General features: G+C 39.3%; 1 protein-coding gene across 3 annotated transcripts in view; it reads left to right on the forward strand.

The window, feature by feature from the left end:
* ARSB (arylsulfatase B) overlaps positions 1-25031 on the forward strand; it is a 102919-nt gene that overhangs the window by 73863 nt on the left and 4025 nt on the right. The window contains exon 7 of one of the 3 annotated variants that reach the window (XM_077816993.1): positions 16267-16350. The exons of the other annotated variants lie outside the window; for them this stretch is intronic. Coding sequence (XP_077673119.1) covers positions 16267-16289 — 23 coding nt within the window. The 3' untranslated portion in view covers positions 16290-16350. Of the gene's footprint in view, positions 1-16266; positions 16351-25031 lie in introns of those variants that run through there. 3 annotated transcript variants of the gene reach the window in all.

Below are 25031 nucleotides of genomic sequence, written 5' to 3' on the forward strand. Positions count from 1 at the left end.
AAAGCTGACCTTTTTATCTTCTCTCCTTTCCCCAACCCTGTTGACTACATAGAATCATAGACTTTAAGGTCAGAAGAGATCATTATAACTGTCTAGTCTGACCTCCTGCACAACACAGGCCACAGAATCTCACCCACCCACTCCTGTAACAAACCTCTAACCTATGTCTGAGCTACTGAAGTCCTCAAATCATGGTTTAAAGACTTCAAATTGCAGAGAATCCTCCAGCAAGTGACCCGTGCCCCACACTGCAGAGGAAGGCGAAACCCCCCCAGGGTCTCTGCCAATCTGCCCTGGAGGAAAATTCCTTCCCGACCCCAAATATGGCGATCAGCTAAACCCTGAACATGTGGGCAAGACTCACCAACCAGACACCCAGCAAAGAAGTCTGTGTAGTAACTCAGATCCCAGCCCATCTAACATCCCATCACAGGCTATTGGGCATATCTACCACTAATAGTTGAAGATCAATTAATTGCCAAAATTAGGCTATCCCATCATCTCGTATCCCTTCCATAAACTTGTTAAGCTTAGTCTTGAAACCAGATATGTCTTTTGCCCCCACTGCTCCCCTTGGAAGACTGTTCCAGAACTTCACTCCTCTTATGGTTAGAAACCTTTGTCTAATTTCAAGTCTAAACTTCCTGACAGCCAGTTTATATCCATTTGTTCTTGTGTCTACATTGGTACTGAGCTTAAATAATTCCTCTCCGTCCCTGGTGTTTATCCCTCTGATATATTTATAGAGAGCAACCATATCTCCCCTCAGCCTTCTTTTGGTTAGGCTAAACAAGCCAAGCTCTTTGAATCTCCTTTCATAAGACAGGTTTTCCATTCCTCTGATCATCCTATTAGCCCTTCTCTTTACCTGTTCCAGTTTGAATTCATCTTTCTTAAACATGGGAGACCAGAACTGCACACAGCAGATGAGGTCTCACCAGTGCCTTGTATAACGGTACTAACACCTTCTTATCTCTACTGGGAATACCTTACCTGATGCATTCCAATACCACATTTGAAATAAAAAACCCTAGTCAAAGATCTATTTTTGTTTATCCTTCCATTTAGTTTGAACTACATGACCATCCTAGACCATAAACGGGGTGTCATTCTTGATTTCCTTTTCTTTCTCTACACACTGTACATCCATGCTGTGTTCAGAACTTGCCTTCGCTGAGACAACGCTTCTGAGATTCCTTTCCTTTCTAGCCACTTCATCCCTTTCTTTATTACTGTGGCACCTTATGTTTGGCCTTCCTGAAATTTATGTTGCTCCTCTCTAGGTCCATTCAAAACACTGCTGCTAAAATCATCTTCCTGATCCATTCTTCTTACCATGCTCCCAAGGTATAGACATTGAAATAGAAAAGCTAAGGAGAGGAAGTTGAGGGACAGATTTTTGTCTTCTGTTCTACACTGTGAATGTACAAAATATGGAATAAACTACATATTTTGGGGGTTCTGGCAGCAGAATCTGTACTTAACAGTTGAATTGGCTGGCTTTTTTTCCAGCCAGCAGAAAATATAGATCTCATGATCAACATGTCTTCCACAGTTATGATTGTTAACCAGGAAAAGAGGCGGCATGAAGCCAAAAAAAAATGTTAATAAAACATGTACATTCTTACTAGATTACTGGTATGGAACAAATATTATTGAACTAAGATTGTGAACCTTAGCTGAAATAACTTGCACTCACAAGGCCTCTTTAGATGCTGAAAACTGTTTCAGTACACCATGAGGGAGAGAACACTGAAGAATAGAAAATGCTTGTACAAGATGTTTAAAATACATATTGATTAAGTATGTCTTCTTATTGGCCTCAGTACTTTCCAGGAGTTCAACGAGAATTGGGAGGGCTGGTGCGAGTGTTTAATGTATATATGTTTCTGGACCAAAAAAACCCCTACATTAAATTGGAGTGAAGGTTAAGAATACTTATAAATAGAGATGATAAATGCTATGGGAATGTTGTAATTATCTGAAAAAAACAGACCTTAGTAACCTGTGGGAAGTTAATGCTGACAAGAAGAAAACTGAAGCTTTTGAAGTATGGTGCCGACAAAGACTCTTCCATATTTCCTGGGCGGAAAAGAAGACTCATGCTGATGTTAGAAATATTATTGGAGAGAAGCAGACCCTGATGTTGGAAATTAACCTATGCAAACTTGTGTACTTTGGAAATCACCTTGAGAAAGTTATTATGGAAGGAATGGTGAAGGGTCATTGTTGTAGGGGACAACTAGTAAGGAGATGGATGGAGGGTATGTGGCAGATCACTGGAAGGTCAGCTGCTGAGTGCTTGAAGTTAGTGATGGACTGTGAGGGCTTCTGAAAATTCTGCTATGATGTCACTGATGTTCAGACATGAATAAGTGGATTTACTTTTTTAGTAATCCATGAGATTGAGTTAATCTAAACATGTTAAGGATCAGTGTTTAAAACTGGGTGACAGGATGGTCAGTCTCTATTTTTAAGAGGCTGCTTGAATTATTTTTTGCATACAGATTTAGTTCTTTCCTGTTCTGGATGGTCTAGTTTTGTGTGATATAAGTGTGTGAATGTACATGATGTGATGCGTTAATTGCTGTGGCTTGCTTTCTTTTGCTTTCTCTCTGTTCTACCCAAAAGATTAGGAAAAGAGCAAATATGTACACTTATATAAGAGCTACTGTCAGTGATTACTTTGTTACTATTGACTGGAAGAGCCAGAGTACCCAAGCTCTGCTGCAAGCACAGGTGCAGCAGGTTAGCAAACGGGAACCTAAGGTACAGGAAACAGTATAAAAACAGCCCCCTCAGGAGGATGGAGATAGCTAGGAAAGGTCTGATTCAGAGCTGGCTAGTGAAGCTTGCATAGTTGGGGGGGTCAGAGCCTTATATTGATTATACTTAATTTATAGGTAGCTGGGAATGGGGGTGTTTTCTGGTCCCTTTCCCCAAGGGACTATTAAATTCAAATTCTTTCCTTACATAGAGTGAAGCCAACCCAGCTACTTGGTCTCTGACAGGCTGTTGAACAACCTTAGCTCTGTCCTTCAGTGACACCAGCCTCCAGTCTTCTTTTCTTTGTTCTGTTCTTAATTATGGCTTTATCCTGCAAACCCATACTCATGCAGTTAGGTCCAGATCTTCAAAAGTATGTAGGCGCCTTACTCCCTTTGTGGATCTGGGCCTCAGTGTTTTGCAGAATCTACACATTGTGATATGTCATTTAAGATCAATTACTTTTCTTAGGATTTAAAGACATGCAGCCATAGTCTGTGAACTCCTAATAGTTTGAAAAGTCAGTGTAATTGTTAAGTGATCATACATCTCTTTGGTCTTTGGAATACTTGACTTGCATGGGACCAGTATTTTCTGGCACATCAAGAATAGTATCTATTTGGAGACGATGCTACATGTCATGCAAATTTTTCTACATAATTTATTTGAGAAATGTGATGATGTAATTTTAAAAATGTACTATACTGTAATGCATGCACACACCAGAGGTGGAGTTACGGTTACATATGCTTTCTTAATGTTGGTATTTCCTGATTTTTTGGGTGTTTAAGCATGTAATGTATTAATTCTTTTAGTATATGGTTTTTTTCTTTAATAGATCGTGGGGTATATAGCTCTCTATGCACACAAAAACAGATATTACATATCTCTGAAAATGCAGCTCATGAGGTTCTCCTATTGTGCATGTTTCTGATTCTGCATTTTGTGACTTTTGGCTGAAATAGAAAAACTGTCTCTGAGCTTTGCCCTCTTGTCTCCAATTTTTTTTACACCAGCATAGTAGTTTTTTCTAGTAGAAATGCACACACCAGACATTACTGATATAGTTGTCACTCAATTGCTTACAGCAAATTAGTTCAACAGAAAACTAAGTTAAAGATTCAAAATATTGACTACTGTCACGATTACAGGGCCTCCTCTTGTCTGGTCTCTCTGAGTGCACCCACCACAGGTGATAGGCCTTATGCCTTTACCTCTCCTGGAGTGATATCCTGAGATTTTCCCACATGCAGACTGGTCTTTGGGTTACAGTATGCCATGGATCCACTGTGGTTACTCCAGCAGGTCCAAACAGGTTCAGCACCTGCTGTTCTTCCCTTGGGGAGCTTATAACCAGTGGTAAACACAGTGACGAGAAAACATTAAACAATACCTTGATTTAAGAGGGTTAACTGTAGGAATAAAGCATAACATAAGAGAAAAATATTTTAAAACAATACATAGGCTTGCATACAGACTATCTTACCTAGAGGCTTGCCATCATTTGTCAGAGACTGTAGGCAGGCCTCCCTTTACTGTCTCTCCTAAATAACTGACCTGCCTTTCCTTGAGAGCGAATCACTTTTATCCAGCTGCAGACCCTTTGTCTCAGTTTCCCCTAGGCTTGCATCCTGCTGCCCAAACCAGTTCATTGAGCTCCACTGGGAAGTCAAGCCAGCATGCTCCAAGCCAGTTTTCTTGGTAACAATCCCCAAGTGTTTGTGAGCGGTGTCTTATCCCGAGCCATTGTTTCATTTTCCTGTTTGTTTCCCTACAGCCCTGTTGATTTAACCCTGTGTAGTCCTACAATAAACATTCCAATAATTAGGTCACAATACTGTATTCATAAATTAGTACAGAGCAGTCCCATGTCCTTCACAAGCACATAAAAGCAGAAGATTAAAACAAAATGTCTAGTCCTTCCACATCTTTTTTTCAGTTAGAACAGTTCCATTTGAAAATTCACTTGAGATTTTTTTAAATAACGCAACAAAATTGCAAACAGCAGAAGCAATATTATATTGAATTTAAATAGTACACATTCCTCTGTAATATAAATGTTATTGAGAGACCAAATAAGGTGCAGAAAATACCTTTAAAGGTTCTTTAAATTAACAGCACTTGTGTCTTGAAAGGAAATTGCAGAAAATCTATCCTACACATTATTTTTAAATTTTGCTTCATCCCTTTAAAAAATAGCTTTCCAAATTGTTGATGGTTTGGCAGCTGGGAGGGTGACGTCAGCTCGCTCTTTGTGAAAGATCTGCTTTCTTTTAAACAGCCTTATGGCATTTCATCAAGTTTTGGTGATTCAGCTGAATTAAAAACAAACTGTATTTGAGTCTAAATTTCCCTAACTGCTAAACCAAACATATTCCTTTCCACAGAGTCATCGCTAGATGGCCTGTCTTCAAGAAGCACTGAAATTCTATATCCCACAGAATCAGAATTAAATGACACAGTGGAAGAAAATGTACCCTTTAATTCAGAGTTGTCAATTGGAATCTGTCAGTACCCTCTGTATTATCTCTTAATCTGACTAGCGAATTCATTATTGAAATGCGGAGTTTTACAAAATCTTGTAGATTATTTTCAGGGAATCACTTTCTCCTCTTCTTGGATAAGCAACTTGAAATTTGTTTTCATCCAGTGAATTTAAAAGATAGGGTTTGTATCCAAAAAAAAAAAAAAAGAAATGTTGATGGGTGGGGTTTTTATATTGAAGAAACTTTCACCTTCGTTTAAAATTCCAGGCTTACCATAAACTAAAACTTCAAAGGCATAATAAAACTGTAGGCCTGCTTATTGTACTCAGTTTTTTTGGAGAAAAAACATGCTTAAAGGCAGAAATCCAAGACTGGGAAATTCAGAGTTATAAAACCATTTGTGACTTTTCTTCAAGCTCTTACTCGCTCTGGGCAAAATTAATCAAAATTTACATTATTCTCCTTGCCATTTGAAAAAAGGCATTACCTCATACATTACACTATTAATTGCCAAAATAAATGGTTGCATACTAAGAGGTTAGGTCTGCTCTATGGGGGTAAGGGGTGGAAGTAGAATGCTCATAAAGTCTATTATGAAGGAGAAACCACTTCATTTCTGGTAATACTGTATACATTGACATTAATTCATAATGAATTGCATTAGAATGGCTCTAGCATTATATAATATATCTATCCGAATACCAAAAAAATTCATCTTGATTAAGGGACATTGTAGACTCCTTTAGGCCCCAGTTTTTACTTACTATGGCTGGGTGACAGAAGATTCTATGAGTCATTACAGAACAGGATTGATTTCTGGATGTTCTATTCCTGATGATCATGAGTTTTGCAAATAATAAATGGGGGGTGGGGGTGGGGACACAACCCCCTATTAATGTAGTCACTCAATAGCCACTTGTGTGTGCAGCAGGTATGTGTGTGGATGAGCAATCTGCATGCTTTGACTAGGATAAAGACACTTAATTTCTATGCCAGATTAATACTTGGCATCCACCTTTCAAAGAATCAAAATATGAACAAAAGCCATTATTTTAGTGTAATCAGCTGCTTGAGTTGACTGTTTGAAATGGGGAAATGATCCAGAATAAATAAAAAAACAAAAAACTAGTTCCATTCTCTGTGCTTCCAAGAACATAGAATATCAGGGTTGGAAGGGACCTCAGGAGGTCATCTAGTCCAACCCCCTGGTCAAAGCAGAACCAATTCCCAACTAAATCATCCCAGCCAGGGCTTTGTCAAGCCTGACCTTAAAAACCTCTAAGGAAGGAGATTCCACCATCTCCCTAGGTAACCCCTTCCGGTGCTTCACCACCCTCCTAGTGAAATTTTTTTTTCTAACATCCAACCTAAACCTCCCCCACTTCAACTTGACACCATTATTCCTGGTTCCAAACAAACAGATGTTTGTTTGGAAAAGTAAAATGCACCAAATGCTTGTCAGCTAGCCTGTGTTGCCCTATTCTTACCGAAATACCACAAAACTAAATGATCAATCATTTGTTACAAGGTATTGCCTTACCTGTCCCTAGCGTCTTAGTTTGAGCCATTGTCCGCCAGAGGTGCTGAAACTGCAGCACCCCCTGGCTGAAGTTGTTTCCGTCCTATACAGGATTTGTAGTGTGGTTCAACGGCTCTCAGCACCGCTGCTATATAAATTGTTATAGCACCTCTGTTGTCCATCGTTCCTGTGGTCACCAAGATCCCATTCTTTTTTTCCTTGTAGTTCCACTTCACCATTTGTCATTTATGGGTAGCAGCATCTTTCCTTTTAATAATACTAAGCATTTAAATAGTGTAATGCATCTTCAGAATGGTTCATAAACATTAACCCTTACAGTTCACCTGGGAGATAAATGAGTGTTATCCCTGTTTCCGAAATGAGGAAATGGAGGTAGAGAGGGTAAGTAACTTGCCCAAGACCACAATGCCCAAGCTGTGATGGGAGTTCTTAGCTTCTGGTTCTGGGCATATACCACTAGACCACACACCTCTTTATTGCCAGTATATACTGTAACATTTTATACTTTTATACATATCTCAATGTATAAAAACTGTAGTTTTTTTTTCTAGTGTTTTAAATTGTGCCAGGTAAAATGTAATACCCTGAGTGAAATCCTCGCCCCATTGAAGTCCGTGGGAGATTTTCTGTTGACATCAGCAGGGCCAGGACTTCACCATCTATGTTTATTATTCTATTTTCAAAGATCTAATCAATGGGGAAAAAAATTTGGGGAGCAGAATAATTTGAAAAAAACTGAATGTTTTTTATATGTTGACACGCCCCTTGAAGTTAAGCTTCAGAGAACTCACAGCCTGTAGTAGATCAGGCTGGTGCTGTTAATCTTCTATTCCAAATCTTTCATCTAGATTCAAAACGGCATGGTGTAACAACTACAATCACCATGAAAGAGTGATGAATAGTGAGATTTGAGTCTAAGTATCCAGAGTTGTAGTTCAAGTAAATAAGGTAAAATAGTTTGACTTCATTGTATAGCACACAGCTATGTGTTATCAACATGACAGTAAGAAATTATAGTCTGGATAATGAGCAGAGAGCCTGATCGGTTCCTTCAGAATCAGTATTCCATTAATTCTTCAAAGGTCAAGGTCATGCTGTTCCTCAAATAGTCTTATTTTAATAAAGTAACCGAAAACCTCAGAGTTCTGCAGAAAATTCATTATCACCATAAAGTAGCAAAAAGGTCAGAAAATGTCTTTCCTCAATGAAGTAGCAAAAATATCTTATTTCTTTAATAATTTATTGCCTTGGAGGAGCCAAGAAGAGCCCTTGACATTTCAGCTTCCTCCTCCTTCAGGGGAAATAATTGTTTCATATATCATGGAATAAAAAATGACTATTAATAAAAAATACACACAAACTTTGCTAGCCTGGGAGCCATTGCATTTACAAAAGAGTATATTATAGTGGGCTGGGGGTTCTAATGAGTTTTCAACTTTCATCTGGGATGAGAAGTCATCTGCACTCCCAATGACACATGCAAAAATGTTTTAAAGAAATGTATCGGAAAAGAGAGAAGCAGAGAATTTTCATACAGCTGTAAATGGAATGGGAAAACCATTGTTGGCAAAGAACTATTGAAATCTTGAACGAATGAATGGAAACATTCTGGAAATAATTTTTTACCAGCATTAACAGAAAAACTGTAGGTTTTAAATGATTTAGCAGAAGAATAAAAGTTATAAATATTTTTATCTGCGTTTCTGTAGAGAATAGCAGTATTGTAGATGACACAGATCTATTCTAGTCCAGATGGACTTAGTACCTTAAACCTTCCAGAATATATACAACTTTTTGGACATTGTATCTTGGGTAACCAATTTTTGGGAAATGTTTGTGATACATAGGGAAGGGATTGGTGTGTTATGAAGTTTAGACTGTCCACACAGGCTCTATTGTTCTTTAAAATGTAGCTCTTTTGGAAGCAGTAACCATGAAGAACCTATTTTGCTGTCATGCTGATGATTGTTTATTCTCTTACACAGAGAGAACATTAGGTAAATATTTTATAATCCAAAGTTACCATAGAACTTTTATCTTTAGTTTTATTAGGAGTTTTTCTGTAGCATCTTATAGGAAGAAAAAATCTCTTAGCTAGAAGTAATTTATTAGTCTGCTTTTTATAAATTTTAAAATATATATACATTAATATCTATGTAAAACAGATTAATCACAAACTAGCTGCTATTTTTACATTTTAAACTGTTTAAATAGTGGTACTGTATATAATATCAAAATGGCTATAATCGCAAAATGTCATTCAGTTATTAAACTCCGACACTAGAAGTTTTTAATTTAAAACTAACTTTTTCCATTGTAAAGCACTTTCTTGTGTCTCTGGATTTCCTTATAGATTTTATTTCAGAAAGGATAGGTTTTCAATGGACTCAATTGTAAATGAGTTATACAGGGCAAATGTAAAGTTTATCATAAGAAAATATTTCAAGACATGCAGTAGGGGCCAAAGGCTGATCTCACTGAAGTCAACGGGAGTCTTGATATTGACTTCAGTGGAACTAGGAATTTGTCTCAAACTGATAGCTGAAGCCGAAAGAAAGTGCAGGCTTTGTTATACAGCCAATTTTTATTTAATTCTCATTAAATGTACAATTGTGTTATCTTTTTTAACAACTGTTTTTTCTACAGCTGACATTTTGATGCCTATTTTCCCTCCCTTCGCAAAAAGTCCCTTAATAAAAATGTACCCTAGTTGCAGAAATAAGAGTTCCATATTCATTTCAGGCAGAAAGAAATATATTGTAGAGGTGTTACAAAGCCTATATTTCAAGGAATGACAGGTTAAACATTTATACATCACATATTTGTCTATTGTTTAGGTTGTAATTATTGCTATATATTAAAAAAAAAATCTATACTCTCTTCTTAGGATTCTGAAAGCATCCCTGTTAAAGAAGAAAGAATAATTCCCCTAGGTTAAGTCTCCTGCTCATTCATTTGTGGGAACATTTTCCAGAGCACAAATAGGAGATAAGTGCCCAAGTGCCCATCTTAGCAGATGACAGAACGAGGAGTTAGCAGATGACAGAATGAGGTGTAATGGTCTCAAGTTGCAGTGGGGGAGGTTTAGATTGGATATTAGGAAAAACTTTTTCACTAAGAGGGTGGTGAAACACTGGAATGCGTTACCTAGGGAGGTGGTAGAATCTCCTTCCTTAGAGGTTTTTAAGGTCAGGCTTGACAAAGCCCTGGCTGGGATGATTTAACTGGGAATTGGTCCTGCTTCGAGCAGGGGGTTGGACTAGATGACCTTCAGGGGTCCCTTCCAACCCTGATATTCTATGATTCTATGATTCTAACTCCTACTGACTTTCAATGGGAATTAAGCACGTAATGGCCATTTGAGTTTTTGAAAATATCCCCCTCTATTTCATCTGTTTAAAAAAGCTGTTTTTTGTTTGTTTTTTCTCCATCATGTTGTGCTCTAGCCTTTGCTTAGTTAATGTGTACTGATACTGTCTTTGTCCTTCCTTGCGTCCCATATTCTTTTCTTCCCTTTTGTTTAATTAGTTCCCTCCTTTCTTTAGGGATCTTGCTTGCGACTTTGTGCTGCTCATCTCAGAGGCACAGTGCACAACTTGCAGCCCAACGGCCAGGACACCGTGGGCTAAGGTAGCATTAAGCCAACGTTGTGTATACCCAATTCTGGGCCACCACCATAATTCTGAGAACGTGATGGGTGCTCCCTATGTTTCAGATGCCTGTCTCCAGCTTTCTATGAATGGCAGTGCAGCCCACAATTCCTGCAGTGCTATCTGTCCCCTTGCATCGCTCACATGCTTGTTCTGCCCGCTGTGTGTCCCTATTCCCAGGCTTGTGTCAGGATCTTTGTAGGCCAGCATAAAGTTACCTTCTGCAAAGCCTGGGCCAGGGGAAATTCTTCCCTGGCCAGATCTGAGGCTTTAACAGCCGCTTTACACTGCCATAGCATAAAAGAGCTGTAGCAGAGGACAGAATCCCTCACCCTGTCCTGTATACCTTTATTGGGAGGCACCAAGCACACCCAGCAATAGTGCTGTGAAAATAATAAACAAATGAGACATGAAAAAGGAGTTCGGTTTCTCAAATTATAAGTAGAAGACACTGTAATAGTCAAAAGCGCACATGGTATCAAATCTCTCAGATCTGCAAATGTTGGTTGCTCCCACTGTCCTTTAATTTTTAATTTTCTTTGGAAACTTAATCTTGCTTTTGTCTCACAGATAAGTGTTTATGTTGAGTGAGGTCATCTGAGTAGTTGAAGATTTCAGTGATGGGATAAATTGTATTACTACATAAAGGCATGTATTCAGGTCCTTTGAGGAGCTTGGAAGAGATCAGATTAAGATTTGTATTCTTATAGAAATGAAAAATGCAATACTTGGCACTTCTGAAGTTTTCACAGTTTTAGTCTGGAGCTGACATTAGACAAAACTTCTGTCCATTTAATTAATATATGTTTTCTTCTGCTCACGTGGCAGGAAAAATCTCATGTTACTGTAAAGACTGTCAGTGCGTAATCCAAAAGCTAAACTACCCAAGGAAATTCAAGTAAAATGGCAGTCCAATGTTAATTCAGTTTGTTGCCTTAATGGAAGTGCTAGCTTTGGCTGTGTACAGAACTGTGATGTATGTGTACAATAAATGCCTGTAAAGTTCAAATGACAGGGCTGTGTGAAACTTTTCAACTGCCAAAATGATCTTACATTCTTTAAGAGGTTTGGTAGAATCCAGGATTTTGGTTTGGGCCTGTTTCTTAGGCTATACATGTCTAAACCACCAAGAGCCTCTATGAGACTGTAACAAACACACATATATACCCACACACTCTGAGCAATGAGAAATAGCTACCATGTTAGCTGAAAAATATATGTTGTAAAGTTCCCAGTAGATTTCAGCAATTCCCCATACCATGTCATTCAGTGAAGGAGGATGAAGCCTTGGTTTTCTCAGATTGATGACTAGTAGCAACTTATAATTGTGGATGCATTGTTTGTATTGGTCCTTTAGAAGATGCTTGCATGTGTGTGCATCAACAGGGAACCTACATTTTCCACAGTTTACTGATTCATGTGGTTGCAAAGAAAGTATTTCTGGAAATAATTGCTGTCTTTTTTTCCTTTCTGTAGTAATTTAAAAAAAAAATTCACATATGGATTTAACATAAAATGGACAACAACTTCTCTGGTGCTCAGAGTGCTGTAAATTCACTGCTTAATGGGCTAGTGTCTCTAGAAAACACACACATAGTTAAGAGTTAAATTTCAGAAGACAATTAAGAAGTTCAGAGTCAACAAAGCACGGAGTCCTTAATATTAGCACACATGCACACACTCCTCTGAACATTTTCAGAAGTGACTTCAAACTTCTACAGAATTGTGAACTTCTACACACACACACGTGCACAAACCTATATTTACGTGTACAAATTAGGTAATTATGTCTCTAGCCACCTGATTTGTGCAAGCAAACACCTGTCTTTGAGCGTTTAAATTTGTAAGCACAAAATTAGAGGCTGGCTGAAAAACTGGTGTTTTTTAAAGTTTTTGTTTTATGTTTTCTCCTCCCTCAAGGTTTACATCCCTCCTGGAATCAACTAGAGGCTCTAAGGAGGAGGGAAGTGAGCCCTTAATTTTTTCTGCACACAATTGCCCAGGAATTGTTCAAAAGACAAAAAATGGGTTAACACATTTGCTCTCTTTTTGCATTTGTATTTTTTGTGGGAATTTAAGTTACTTACCTAGAACAGTCCTGTTTCACACAGCTGAGCTACTCCAGTCCTTGTGCCTGTGTTGTTAAATATTGCACTAGCCATCCAAAAACAATAGGCTAACTGAAGTATGTAATATACAGAAGAGGACTCCATTCTCACCATGCCATTACTCTCGAGAGCCCAGCATTTGATGTGTTTTATACCAAAAAAAAAAAAAAAAATTAATGGGGGTCAATGTAGCTGGGAGACAATGTCAGAATGTATCTTACCAGAGAGAGAAAAAGAGAAAGTGAGAGAGAGAGCTCTAATTGAGAGCATATGTAGGGCTATGGAAGAATGAGGCGATATTTGGGCTATTTATGTATATAATGATTCATGTTCTAGAAGCATGTTTAAAACAATGTAAATCAAGTGTTTTGTTAAGGGAAAGGTGAAATAGGAGGTCCAGTTCCAAACTGGGTCATTGGAGGGAACTATTCATTTGGATTGCCATCTTGCAGACAGTAGCATCACTCTAGAAAGTATGGTGAATGTGTGAGTGAGAGCAGAAAAAGCAGACGTGAGAAGAAAAAAGGAGTGAAATGTATAGGCTAGTGAGGGTGTGGGGAGAGGACTGGTCCTTCAGTTTGCCTGGGGGACTTCTCCCTTTATTGAGTAAACCAGTGGTTCTCAAACTGTGGGTCAGGACTCCAAATTGGGTCATGACCCCATTTAATTGGGTCACCAAGAGCTGGCATTTGCCTTGCTGGGGCCCAGGACTGAAGCCCGAGCCCCACTGCCCAGGACTGAAGCCCAAAGACTTGGGCCCTGAGTGTGGGGGGAGGGCTAAGTTAGCAGGCCCCCCCACTTGGGGCTGAAGCCCTTGGGATTTGGCTTCCCCTCCCACCCACACCAAGAACGGTGGGGCTCTGGCTTTGAAACCCTCCCACACACACACACACACCTGGGGTGGCAGGGCTTGGGTGGGCTCAGACTTCAGTCCCCCCTCCTGAGATCATGTAGTAATTTTTGTTGTCAGAAGGGGGTCAGGGTGCAATGAAGTTTGAGAACTCCTAGAGTAAACTGTTGGACAGTCAGAGAAGCTCAGTCCAAAGAAGGTGGAGGTTCTTCTTTTTCCTTTATGCCGTTTTTCCTGGTGAGGGTCATGGCGGCAGCAGGTTCCAGCTCTTCCTGGGGTATCCTACAGTGTTCCCAGGCCAGCTGGGAGATAAAATCCCTCCAGCATGTCCTGGGTTGGCCTCGGGGCCTCCCAGTAGGCCGTGCTCAGTAGAGTTCCAAAGGAAGCCTCCCAGGGGGTATGCTTACCAGCTTCCCAAACCACCTCAGCTGTTTCCTCTCAATCTGGAGGAATAGCGGCTCTACTCTGGGGCTCTCCCGAATAGCAGAGTTCCTCACCCTGTTTCAGAGCGTAAGCCCAGCCACCCTGCGGAGAAACCTCATTTCCACCGCTTGTATCCGTGATCTCGTCCTTTTGGTCATTACCCAAAGTTAATGACCAAAGAAGGTTCAGAGTAGAAAACAGTTTTTCTGAACCTTGCATGGAATGCAGACCCCAGCACCAGGAAGCTAAGGAGCACCAGGAAAAGTCATTGTGAGGGACTCATTTAGTCTTGGTGCAATAAAATTTGTTCTACTTCTCAAGTGAGTGTTTGTATCTATATGTTTACTGCAATCTCTTTACAGTCCAGAGCAGGGGTGAAAGTAAGTCGAGCAACTTACCGGTACACTGGGTCCAGCTCTGGCCCCCAAAAGGGGCAGGGCCTAGGGCAGAAGGGGCAGGGCTGAGGGGGTCAGAACCAGCCCCAGCCCACCCTGTAAGGTAATTGCCCCCCCCCCCCCCGCTTCTCCTCCTCCTCCTGCCCCCCTCCCCCACCGGGGTAGCAGCAGCAGCCCAGGGCTCTGGGGGCTATTTAAAGGGCCCAGAGCTCCCCTGCTTCTATTGCCCCGGTCCTTTAATTAGCCGCCAGAGCCCTGGGGAAGCAGCAGGGCTCCAGCAGCTATTTAAAGGACTGGGGCGGCAGAGGCAGAGGCAGCTGGAGCCCCAGCCCTTTAAATAGCGCCTGGAGCCCCCACTACCCCAGAGCTCTGGGGGCTACTTAAAGGGCCCCCACTACCCCAGGGCTCTGGGGGCTACTTAAAGGGCCTGCGGCTCCCCTGCTTCTACCACCCCGGTCCTTTAAATACCCCCAGAGCCCTGGAGTAGCAGCGGCGGGGCTCCAGCGGCTATTTAAAGGGCTGGGGCGGTAGAAGCAGGGGAGCACCGGGCCCTTTAAATAGCTGCCAGAGCCCCGCAGCCGCTACCCCAGGGCTCCAACAGCGGGGCTCTGGAGGCAATTTAAAGGGCCTGGGGCTCCAGCCACTGTTGGCAGCCTCAAGCCCTTTAAATTGCTCCCTGTGGAAGCTGGGCTGCCCCAGTATGGTGCACTGGCTTTTGCCAGTACGCCGTACCGGGGCATACCGGCTTACTTTCACCTCTGGTCCAGAGTGAAACACATTAGAAATGGGGTTGGAGAGCACTTTAAACACTGAATTATTTCATCTTTCATGAGTTCGTACCTTGTCTCTCTCACTTAATAACCCCCTAGATCCATTACTTTGCCTTTGTCTAGCAGAGTGGACAGATCTTCCATCCCAGCTTGTCCCCTTCGTTGCCACCCACCCACACGTACATTTTTGCATGCTTTATTGTGCAGTGACTAAATGGGTGAAATATTCAGCATTGTGCTGATTATTACATTGCTTCAAAAATATTTAATTTTCCAGCCCAATCTTAGAAAAGAGCTGTTTACTTCAAAAGGAGATCTCTGAACTGAGAGATAAAAAGAGCAAAATTATCTGCTTTTACAAGTCCCTTGCATAACGACAGCGTCTCCTGACAAACAAAGGACACTTGTGACAAATACTAAATGCACAACATTTCAGACACAATTATAATGATCAAAAAGATTTGAATAGGATATGTTCCATGTCAAAGTCCAAGAAACACTTCAGAAAGGTCTAATTCCTATTACAGTTGCATATGGATTAGGCAGCATCCTTTATGCATGTATAATATTCTGATTCTTAGCAGGATTAACTCCACTACAGTATGCATTAAATTGTGCAGTGAGACATAAATTAGTATTGGGTAGCCTCTTACTTGCTAAAACTTACTCAGATGAGCACTGATTTCTGGGTAGCTAATCACATAAGTAGATTTACTCTTGGTATAAGTGTTTGTGTTTCAGTACATCTGTCTCTCCATCTTTTTTTCACCTTTTTGCTTGTTAATCCATTTATAGTCCAATTGATAGTCACTGTGTTTATACAAATCTCATTTTTCCAAAGTTTTTATTAGCCAGTTACTGTCTTGGGTATTTAAGAGCATGAAATTAGCTCAACATTATATTGTAGTGCATGGAATCAGGTGCCTAATAAAATCCAAAGACCCTACTGGTGCGTGTAATTTCTGTTATGAAACTTACACATTTCATAACCGTAGAATTTTTGTCATCTTTTTTTTTTTAACCTTTTTTGCAGTTACAGTTCTTTCTGTTTTGGAATGAGTTGGAGTTTTTTATTAGTGATGTCTTTAATGGTAAAACAAAACTTTGCAATAGGCCAATCAGGTGCCAGACTAAAAGTCTATTTTCATAATTAGATAAGAAAGTATTGCTTTGTGTGTCAAGTGCTCATGTACAGTTCTCCAAAACATTAAATAAAACAGTGTTCCTTATTTTGAATATTGCCAAATAAAATGCAACTACTTTTGTTTTCTGGGTTAGTGCCTGTTTCTTCAAGTTGCTGAGTGCCTCTGGCAAACACCCATAAATCCTACTGAAGTCACTTCAACATCATGCAAGATCAGGCACTTGTTTTTGAAGTCAAGGTGAAATAAAATAATAAAGTGCATAATAGGGGTGAGGATAATTTACCCAAACTTCAGAAACCGTTTTTAATTTGGCTCTCTGAAAAAAGAACATATTTACTGCAATGCACATGCCCTGTCATGGAAAAATAGCTTCTAACAGTACACAATGTGTTTGAATCAGAACTAAAAAAATATATATAGCCTCCCAAAACAATCTTGCTTTATTTACTTTTGTTTTTGCTAACTTTTGTCATGTAAATGAGCATATAATCAGTGATTTAATGCTCTCACAAAATTATGTGAAATGGGTATCAGATGATTAAATACTAGACTACTGTTTGTTGTATCAGATTAGTATCAGGATAAATACATCAAGCCCCTCTACATGTCATAATACACAAGTATAGTAATCTAGCATATCATGATTTAGTATGGCAGATCTAACTTGATCTGTCTTTTGCCATCTTGTGGTGTTTTAATAAAACCAGGAAGCTACTTTTATTGCACAAGAGAGTTTGGTGGACAGCCTCGTGCCAATGTGCATTCCTGTAATGCAGGAGAGCTGGATTTGATTATTCGTCTCATTCTCTTACGGTTGAACATGAACCAAAAAGGCTTTCAGTCATCTGCTTGCAGATTGAGGGTAAGGCTCTCACCTTGTTGTTCATATTGCTGATCATAGGTAGAATATGAACATCCACTGTTCTAATCACTTTTACTATTTATATGTAACGGGAAGTTTTGGGAGAAAAGGAGGCCATGAATCTAGCCACCTGTTTGACTAGTTTGTAGCCTGTCATTTTTTCCTGCAAGTGCTTATGTAGCTCTTTCTAACAATACGTTCTTGACCGCAGTCTCCATTGCTGTCTTTGGATGTCCATTTATTGTTGTTGTTTATTTTATTAACCCAAAGAGCTTACAGAGTAAAAATTTTAAAAGCACCTATGCAATTTAGGCTTGTAAATGCCATTTTGAAAAGTGACTTAGGCATTTTAGAGCCTAAGACTTCCTTGACTTGCCATGGCAACCTACGCCCCAAACTGCCTAAACCATTTATGAAAAATTTACCCTCAGTTGAAAGATGCAACAGAGAGATGAAGGTTAGGAGAAGGAGGACAATAAACAAGTGGTCAAGGTGACCATCTAACGGATCTTGCTAATACAATTCTTGATAACACAACTGTGTTCTTTTTTTAGTCTTCATGTTAAGTATCCACTGTGTAAATCAATTCCTCGTGAACTCTTGGTGTTCTCTTAGCTTCACTTCATTTCCTCTTGTTGGATATATCAGATGATAGCAGAACCTCCAGACCTTTTCCCATCCCTGCTTATAACTCTTCATTATTCTTGTTGCATTCTCCTTCACCTTTTTCATTTCTTTAATATCCTGTCTGCAGTGTGGTGCCTGCAACTGTGCACAGTTTTTGATGTATGATCTCCTATTTTGGGTTGTGTTCTGGCACAGTTCTTATTCAAAATATATGATATATTAGGCAACTGGAGGAGATAGTGAAGTGATTTGGGTTGTGGTGCTGTCATTGTGTGAGTTATACACAATTCTACGTCTAATGGTATGCAGTTCCGTCTTTCCTTCTTGCCCAGAGGATGCAATGTGTGTGGCTTTCTCAGTGACCAGCAGAGATACTGAATTGAATACATGTTCATTCAGACATATTGCAAAGAAGAACAAGATGTTGATGGAAGGAAGCAACTTCATGGCAGGGGTTGGTCTCTGCACACCCTTTGCCAATAAAATTCACAATCTAGGGGATGCTCTTATATCCCAGGTTCTGAATACCCCAGGAGGCATTTATCTTGACATTGACTGTTTTTCTCTCATCTAGGTCTTTGTCACCTGCAGATTGAAATACTCCTGTTTGCACTACATGAGGCTACATTTGAACATATACACGCTATACTGGCTTCAGAATATAGTGGCTCATATGGGTCTAACTATAGGGATCATGTTGCATCTGTGCACCCTAGATTGCATTAGCTTCCTGTTTGCTGCTGGGTACAGTTCAAGTGTTGATTATGGCTCTGTAAAATATCATGTGGTTTGGGTCCCTGCTATCTGCGAGACTGCCCCTCTTTCTCCTGGTTGCTCATTACTGCAGAGGAGAACAGTTGCTGTTTTTGAACAAACAGTTTTTAGATTTCAGCTTCTGAGGTTGGTGCAGTGCAGGAAAAAATTACTCAAATTTGTTTTCCCTATTGATTCAAGGGACTCCACATCTGTTAGCCTTCAGGGGATGGTGTGTAACTCAGTTGTCTTCTTAGGCTTTTGCCTATCAGACTCAGGACAGGATGTATTGGTGTTTAATTTTGTTTTTAATTTCAGGGGTTGAGAATCTTTTTAGTTAATGCTCATTAATTTTTTTGGTTTTTAAAATAACGTGCTCCCAGAAATGAATGTAATAGATGCAATTTTATAAATCCTAAATAGAGACCTATATGGACTATAATGCCTATACATGATTGCATGAGTCAAAAGCAAACTAAATTTCATTTGTTTGTCCATTTTTAATTGGAAGCTGTCAAGGTTCCTCCCCCACTCTGAACTCTAGGGTACAGATGTGGGGACCTGCATGAAAAACCTCCTAAGCTTATCTTTACCAGCTTAGGTCAAAACTTCCCCAAGGTACAAAATATTCCACCCTTTGTCCTTGGATTGGCCGCTACCACCATCAAACTAATACTGGTTACTGGGGAAGAGCTGTTTGGACACGTCTTTCCCCCCAAAATACTTCCCAAAACCTTGCACCCCACTTCCTGGACAAGGTTTGGTAAAAAGCCTCACCAATTTGCCTAGGTGACTACAGACCCAGACCCTTGGATCTTAAGAACAATGAACAATCCTCCCAACACTTGCACCCGCCCTTTCCTGGGAAATGTTGGATAAAAAGCCTCACCAATTTGCATAGGTGACCACAGACCCAAACCCTTGGATCTGAGAACAATGAAAAAGCATTCAGTTTTCTTACAAGAAGACTTTTAATAAAAATAGAAGTAAATAGAAATAAAGAAATCCCCCCTGTAAAATCAGGATGGTAGATACCTTACAGGGTAATTAGATTCAAAACATAGAGAACCCCTCTAGGCAAAACCTTAAGTTACAAAAAAGATACACAGACAGAAATAGTTATTCTATTCAGCACAGTTCTTTTCTCAGCCATTTAAAGAAATCATAATCTAACAAGTACCTAGCTAGATTACTTACTAAAAGTTCTAAGACTCCATTCCTGGTCTATCCCCGGCAAAGACAGAATATAGACGGACTCACAGACAATTTGTTTCTCTCCCTCCTCCCAGCTTTTGAAAGTATCTTGTCTCCTCATTGGTCATTTTGGTCAGGTGCCAGCGAGGTTACCTTTAGCTTCTTAACCCTTTACAGGTGAGAGGAGCTTTCCCCTGGCCAGGAGGGATTTCAAAGGGGTTTACCCTTCCCTTTATATTTATGACAGAAGCTAATGACCAAATTTTCATAATTGCAGTAATAAACCTTCCAATTTGTTGATGCAGACTGGACAGCTATGTATGCCAGTAGGGAATTAGGATGCAGTTATCTGTGTGTTGTGTGCAAAAATGTGTCTGTCTTTATGTAATTTCTTTGAGGTTTTTTTTATTTAATGTTGTAAAGCATTTGAATACATAGCTGCTTTATCTACAACATTTTATATGCTTTTAGATATTTAATTACTTGCTTTTATATCTGATGATCAAGTGATTCATAGCTGATATGGTGTAGGCTCCCCGCACATTACTGCTGATGCCTCAACAGCCTGATCCAGAGCTCACTGAAGTCCATAGAAAGACTTCCATGGACTTCAGTGGGTTTTGGATCAAGCCCGTAAACCCTGGGCTGCATTTTTCCTACTGTTCAAGATTTAGACATTAATCAGATAGAACTGGATCTGCCAAACATTCCAGAAGTGAGAACACAGGAACGGCCACACTGGGTCTTCAGACAGTGGCCAATGCCAGGTGTCCCAGAGAGAATGAACAGGATAGGAAATCATCAAATGATCCATCCCCTGTTGTCCATTCCTAGCTTCTGGCAAAAGTATGGTATATGTGGTGACTAGACAGGGTGGTTTGTAGAGGTAAAAGGCCACCTTTACACCTAAACTGTTTTTCTACTTAATTTTTGTCAAGCTAGTATTAATTCCGTAATATTTAAGATGTTCTGTCCTCCTTCTCCACCCACCACTTCTGATATTGTAGTGCAAAAAAACAGATTCTGGTAGATTCACAGTAGTCTGCAGAGCCTGTGAATGGAAAAATATTACCTCTGATTTTGCACCATTGGGGAGCAACTCTTTCATTTAATAATGCCATATGAGTAGGTGTTTCAAACCCTGAGAAGACAGTAAAATGGTTTAAATGAGAACAGCAGTTGTGATGTGCAAAACCCTGGATCTATTTTAATGGAAGCAACAGGAGAATGATCCTGTTACCATTTTTATGAGAACCTGTGAAGCTGCTGAATACAATCGGGATTTCTTGGGCAATTACAATGGTGTGATAACTCTAACACCCACTACTGGAAATACTAGTAGATACTCCCACTCCCTTCTGATTTCATACACAAGTGATTTTTGGTTTGCCAGTCTCTGACTTTTGTTTTAATAGATCTCCTCTGTGGTTGTTATGAACTACTTATTATCTCCTGATCAGAAAGAGTATGAAGGTTATGTAAATCACTTTTAAATTACAACTATTTCTTTTGGAAAAAATCCCAGTGACTCTATAAACTCTGGTTTTATTTAAAGGTCCCTTTCAAGTATTAAATAAGAGACTGCTCTGAGATTTAGCAACCCATTCATCCCTCTCAGCAAAAATAGTGGTACAAATTCTAAAAAAAAATTGTGAATCATTGATAATGGCTTGGATCAGAGTCCCAGCATAATATAAGAAGTTGTAATTACAAGGTGAATTTATCTTTTCTGGATTTGGTAATTGTCAGGCAATGTCCGGCCTTTTGAAAGCCTATCTTTCCATTAATTCAGGTAACTTGCTGATTTTAGTCTCTATTAAAAAACACGGAAGAAGAGAGATCACTGTTAAAATTATAACTTTAAGTAGTTTTGATTTTTGTTTTCACACTTATTAGCCCATGTCAGCTAAAGATTAAGGACTTGATTGTGTTTGGCCCTGCATGGTATGTGAAAGTTTTATCTCACTCTCTACTGGCTAAGGATCTGAATCTGTGTTGGGGGAGTGTACAGTGCATCCTAGCCAAAGGTGTGGAGGTCCCTGCGATCTCTCACTAGGGCTCCTCATCTTCCTCAAAGCATGGCTGACCCTAAATAGCTCAATAGTAATGCTTTGTTGATCTATTTGCCCAAGCAAGGAGAGCTGTGGCACGCATACCTCTTATCTCTCCCTTCTATCATTAGTCCACTTTAAGTGGTTTATACTGTACTGGGGAAAGATTTTGATCTCCTGTTTGGATCTTGTTATGAATTACTTGGAAATAGGTGAAGATATTGAAAAAAGAGTAAATGGGGGAGAGAGGATCACGTAACCAGAAAACCTGGCAGAAAATTTCAACGAGCTGATGTAATTTTCTCTATTAGTCCAGGAGTCTTAATATGTAGAGATGACCTGTAGTTACTAAGGGAATCCCTGAGCATGATGCACGTGGCAGACTATCCTGAGGGAGGGAAGGGAAGGAGAGAGAGAAGGGGGGGGAAGGGAAGACGATGATGGCATCTCTAGCACTTGTTGGAATTCATTAAATGCACTTTATGTAACTGGCCTCGAACAATAGCACCTGTCTAATATGTGTCTTAGATGTGTTTCCAGTTTTTATTGGAAAGACTGACAGTCAATTTGGAATCCCCTCTCATCCTGGATTTCAGTGGTTTTTCATAATATGCACTCTTCAGCTTTTTAAACTATGACAGGATCTATTCTGAGGTTATGCTAGAACAGGAACAGATCTAAAATAATTGCTTTATTCTCTCTTCCATCAGCTGGTTTGTGATGAAGTTTATAGCCTTTTATGATTATATTTTTCCCTGTCATATAGTTGTCTGTGGTCCTATTGTATGGGAATATTATATTACTACAAACTGTGGAAAATGGTAATGATTTGCACCTTTTCTCCGAATAAATCCAGTGCACGTTCCAAAGGTGGATAAGTGTTACCATCCCTACTTCATAGATAAGGAAATGGAGGTATAAGCTTAGTCTGCTTCTGCTTTCCACATTGGACACCAGTTGTATCTAGCTCATTACAAACAACAGAAGTTTGTTGTTCGAACACAGTGGCCTGCAGAGACATGGCTCATCTGACAGCCATTTTGGATTAACTCTTAGGACAGGGCTCCCTTTCCAAACTAAGTATTAAATTAACATTATTTCCTCCTACTCCAAAATTATTCTCGAAACTCCCAGATTTATTCCTTACACACTAGAATATGAGCCCACACTGCATAGGAATACAGTGTGCCTCAAGCAATGTTTTTTTGGACCCTCTAACTTATGTGGTTGGGATTTCACAAAATGCCATGTTAGAGAAAACTGTAGTCTTTGATCTCTTGCCATTTAAAAAAACTCTCCTCTCAGCATGGTTCATTCTCATCATCTTAATCACACACTGAAGGATAATATTTTAGGTTAGTTTTCCTTTTCTTTCATAGATGTACTGGCTATTTATATCTCAGCTCTTTAAGATTCTACCAATTACTTGAGCTAGCCTTATGTTTAGGGGGAGAAAAGGGGTGGGGAGAATAATGAGTCATATACATTCACTACATCTCTTGTAAGTGTCCTGTATACACACTGATATGTGAGAGACTATATCCATAGTACATTTTTAAAAAATGAAATCTTTCACTTTTATCTGCTGGCTAATCTTTTTATGACTGAAGATTAGAGAACAAAGTTCTAATTAATATTCTCTATAATTATTTTTATCACACTTTAATGAATCTCCATCTACAAATTTATATATTGGACTGGGTGAAAAGGAATTTGAACTTTGGTTCAAAAGAGTTGAAGTTCAGATTATCTCTCTTCTCTGTCCTGTAAATCCACTCAGAATGGGCATTGACTATTCTGAAATTTTTTATGTAAATTGTCACAGCATATTTGTCTGAGTTGTTTTGTCTGCCAATTGAAAGTATAAAGATTGAATCAATTTGAAACAAGTCATAAGGAATATAAACAGTAAATGAGGAGAGATTTGAAATTTCCAGCCTGGATAATAAATACCATGTGTAGTGCTTTTCTTCAGCATTTTCTGATTCAGTTTGTGTCTGACATACTTTTTCTTACACTCCAATTTCACTTTGAAAAGGTCCAGAGAAGGGAAATGAAGACTTTTACAGGCACGATGAGACACAGAGAAAAAGAGGTGACACAAACCAGAATAACTGAGCCTGGAAAGAAGCATTAGAGAGGACTTGACTGAGATATTTAAAGATATAAAAGGTAGTCCCTTCATAACTGGATCAGTCCCTTCCTCTCTACATCCACTAAATAATATCAGAAGAACCAAGAGGTTACTCAGTTATTTTAAATGGTCAGTAATTTAGAATAATTAAAGGAAATTATACTTTATGGAGCATATATGATGTGTGTGTGGAATTTCTGGACATCAGAAGCGACAGTCAAATACCATGAAAAGATATTAAGAGTTGGATAAGTCTGATCAATAACTATAACTGTACATGCTAAAAGAACACAAATTACCTGTTATGTGTATGCCGCTCACTACAGAGGTCAGGAAGGAATCATTCTCCCTATTCCCCATCTCGATAAAGCACTGCACACTTGGTTAGATGTACTGGGTTACCCAGAGTGCTGTAAATGTACAGAAGTACATAGAAAGATTAGTTCTCTGTCTGGAAGAGCTACCAATATAACCTGAACAAGGCCTGGGACAAGAGCACCCATGGGACAGTGCAACGGATTTGAAGTGGGGCTTCGAAGGAGGAAGGGGATGTGGAAAGTTTTTTTTCCCAAGCATAAGGGATGGCATGACAGATGATGCAAAATCAAGTGAAAGAAGATAACAGAGTGAGCAAGTAGGAGAGAGGGTAAGAAGGTAAAGTAAGGAGGTTTTGGAGTATTTTCACTGTCCTTTGAAGCATCAGATATTAGTCATTTCTAGAAGCAGGATGCTTGACTGGATATACCCAAGTGCTTCTTCTGTCTGACAAATCCTATGTTCTTATAATGACAAATATTAATTATTAGTTGATAGTCCTGGTTTTTAATGTAAAATTGTACAAATATAATTAAAATATAATCTAGGGGTCAGTTACATTGGTATTCATCTATAGTAACTCCACTGTCTTTAATGGAGGTATTCTAGATTTATATTGCTGTAAATGAGACTCAGGCCTCGAGTGAATACCTGATTTGTTTCCTAGATTACACTGATATAGTTTGTTGTTATCTGTGTGGATAGCCATTGCCAATGTTCCTGTGTCGGTTTACTCTATCCTTCTCTTACCCTTAACTTTTAAAGTTCTTTTTATGTTAGCAATGCTACCACATGCTTTGTGTGAGTTTTGGCTCTGATCTCTTTGGAGAAACCGCTTGTACAGGAAATGGGATTGTCTTTTGAGATTTATTTTAAAGTTATGATGATGCTGTATATGTAATTTTTAAAGATACAGTAAAACCAAAATTTTAATATTGAACTATTCAGTATTCTTATCTTCT

This window comes from Eretmochelys imbricata, chromosome 5, assembly GCF_965152235.1.
Source record: "Eretmochelys imbricata isolate rEreImb1 chromosome 5, rEreImb1.hap1, whole genome shotgun sequence".
NCBI lineage: Eukaryota > Metazoa > Chordata > Testudines > Cheloniidae > Eretmochelys > Eretmochelys imbricata.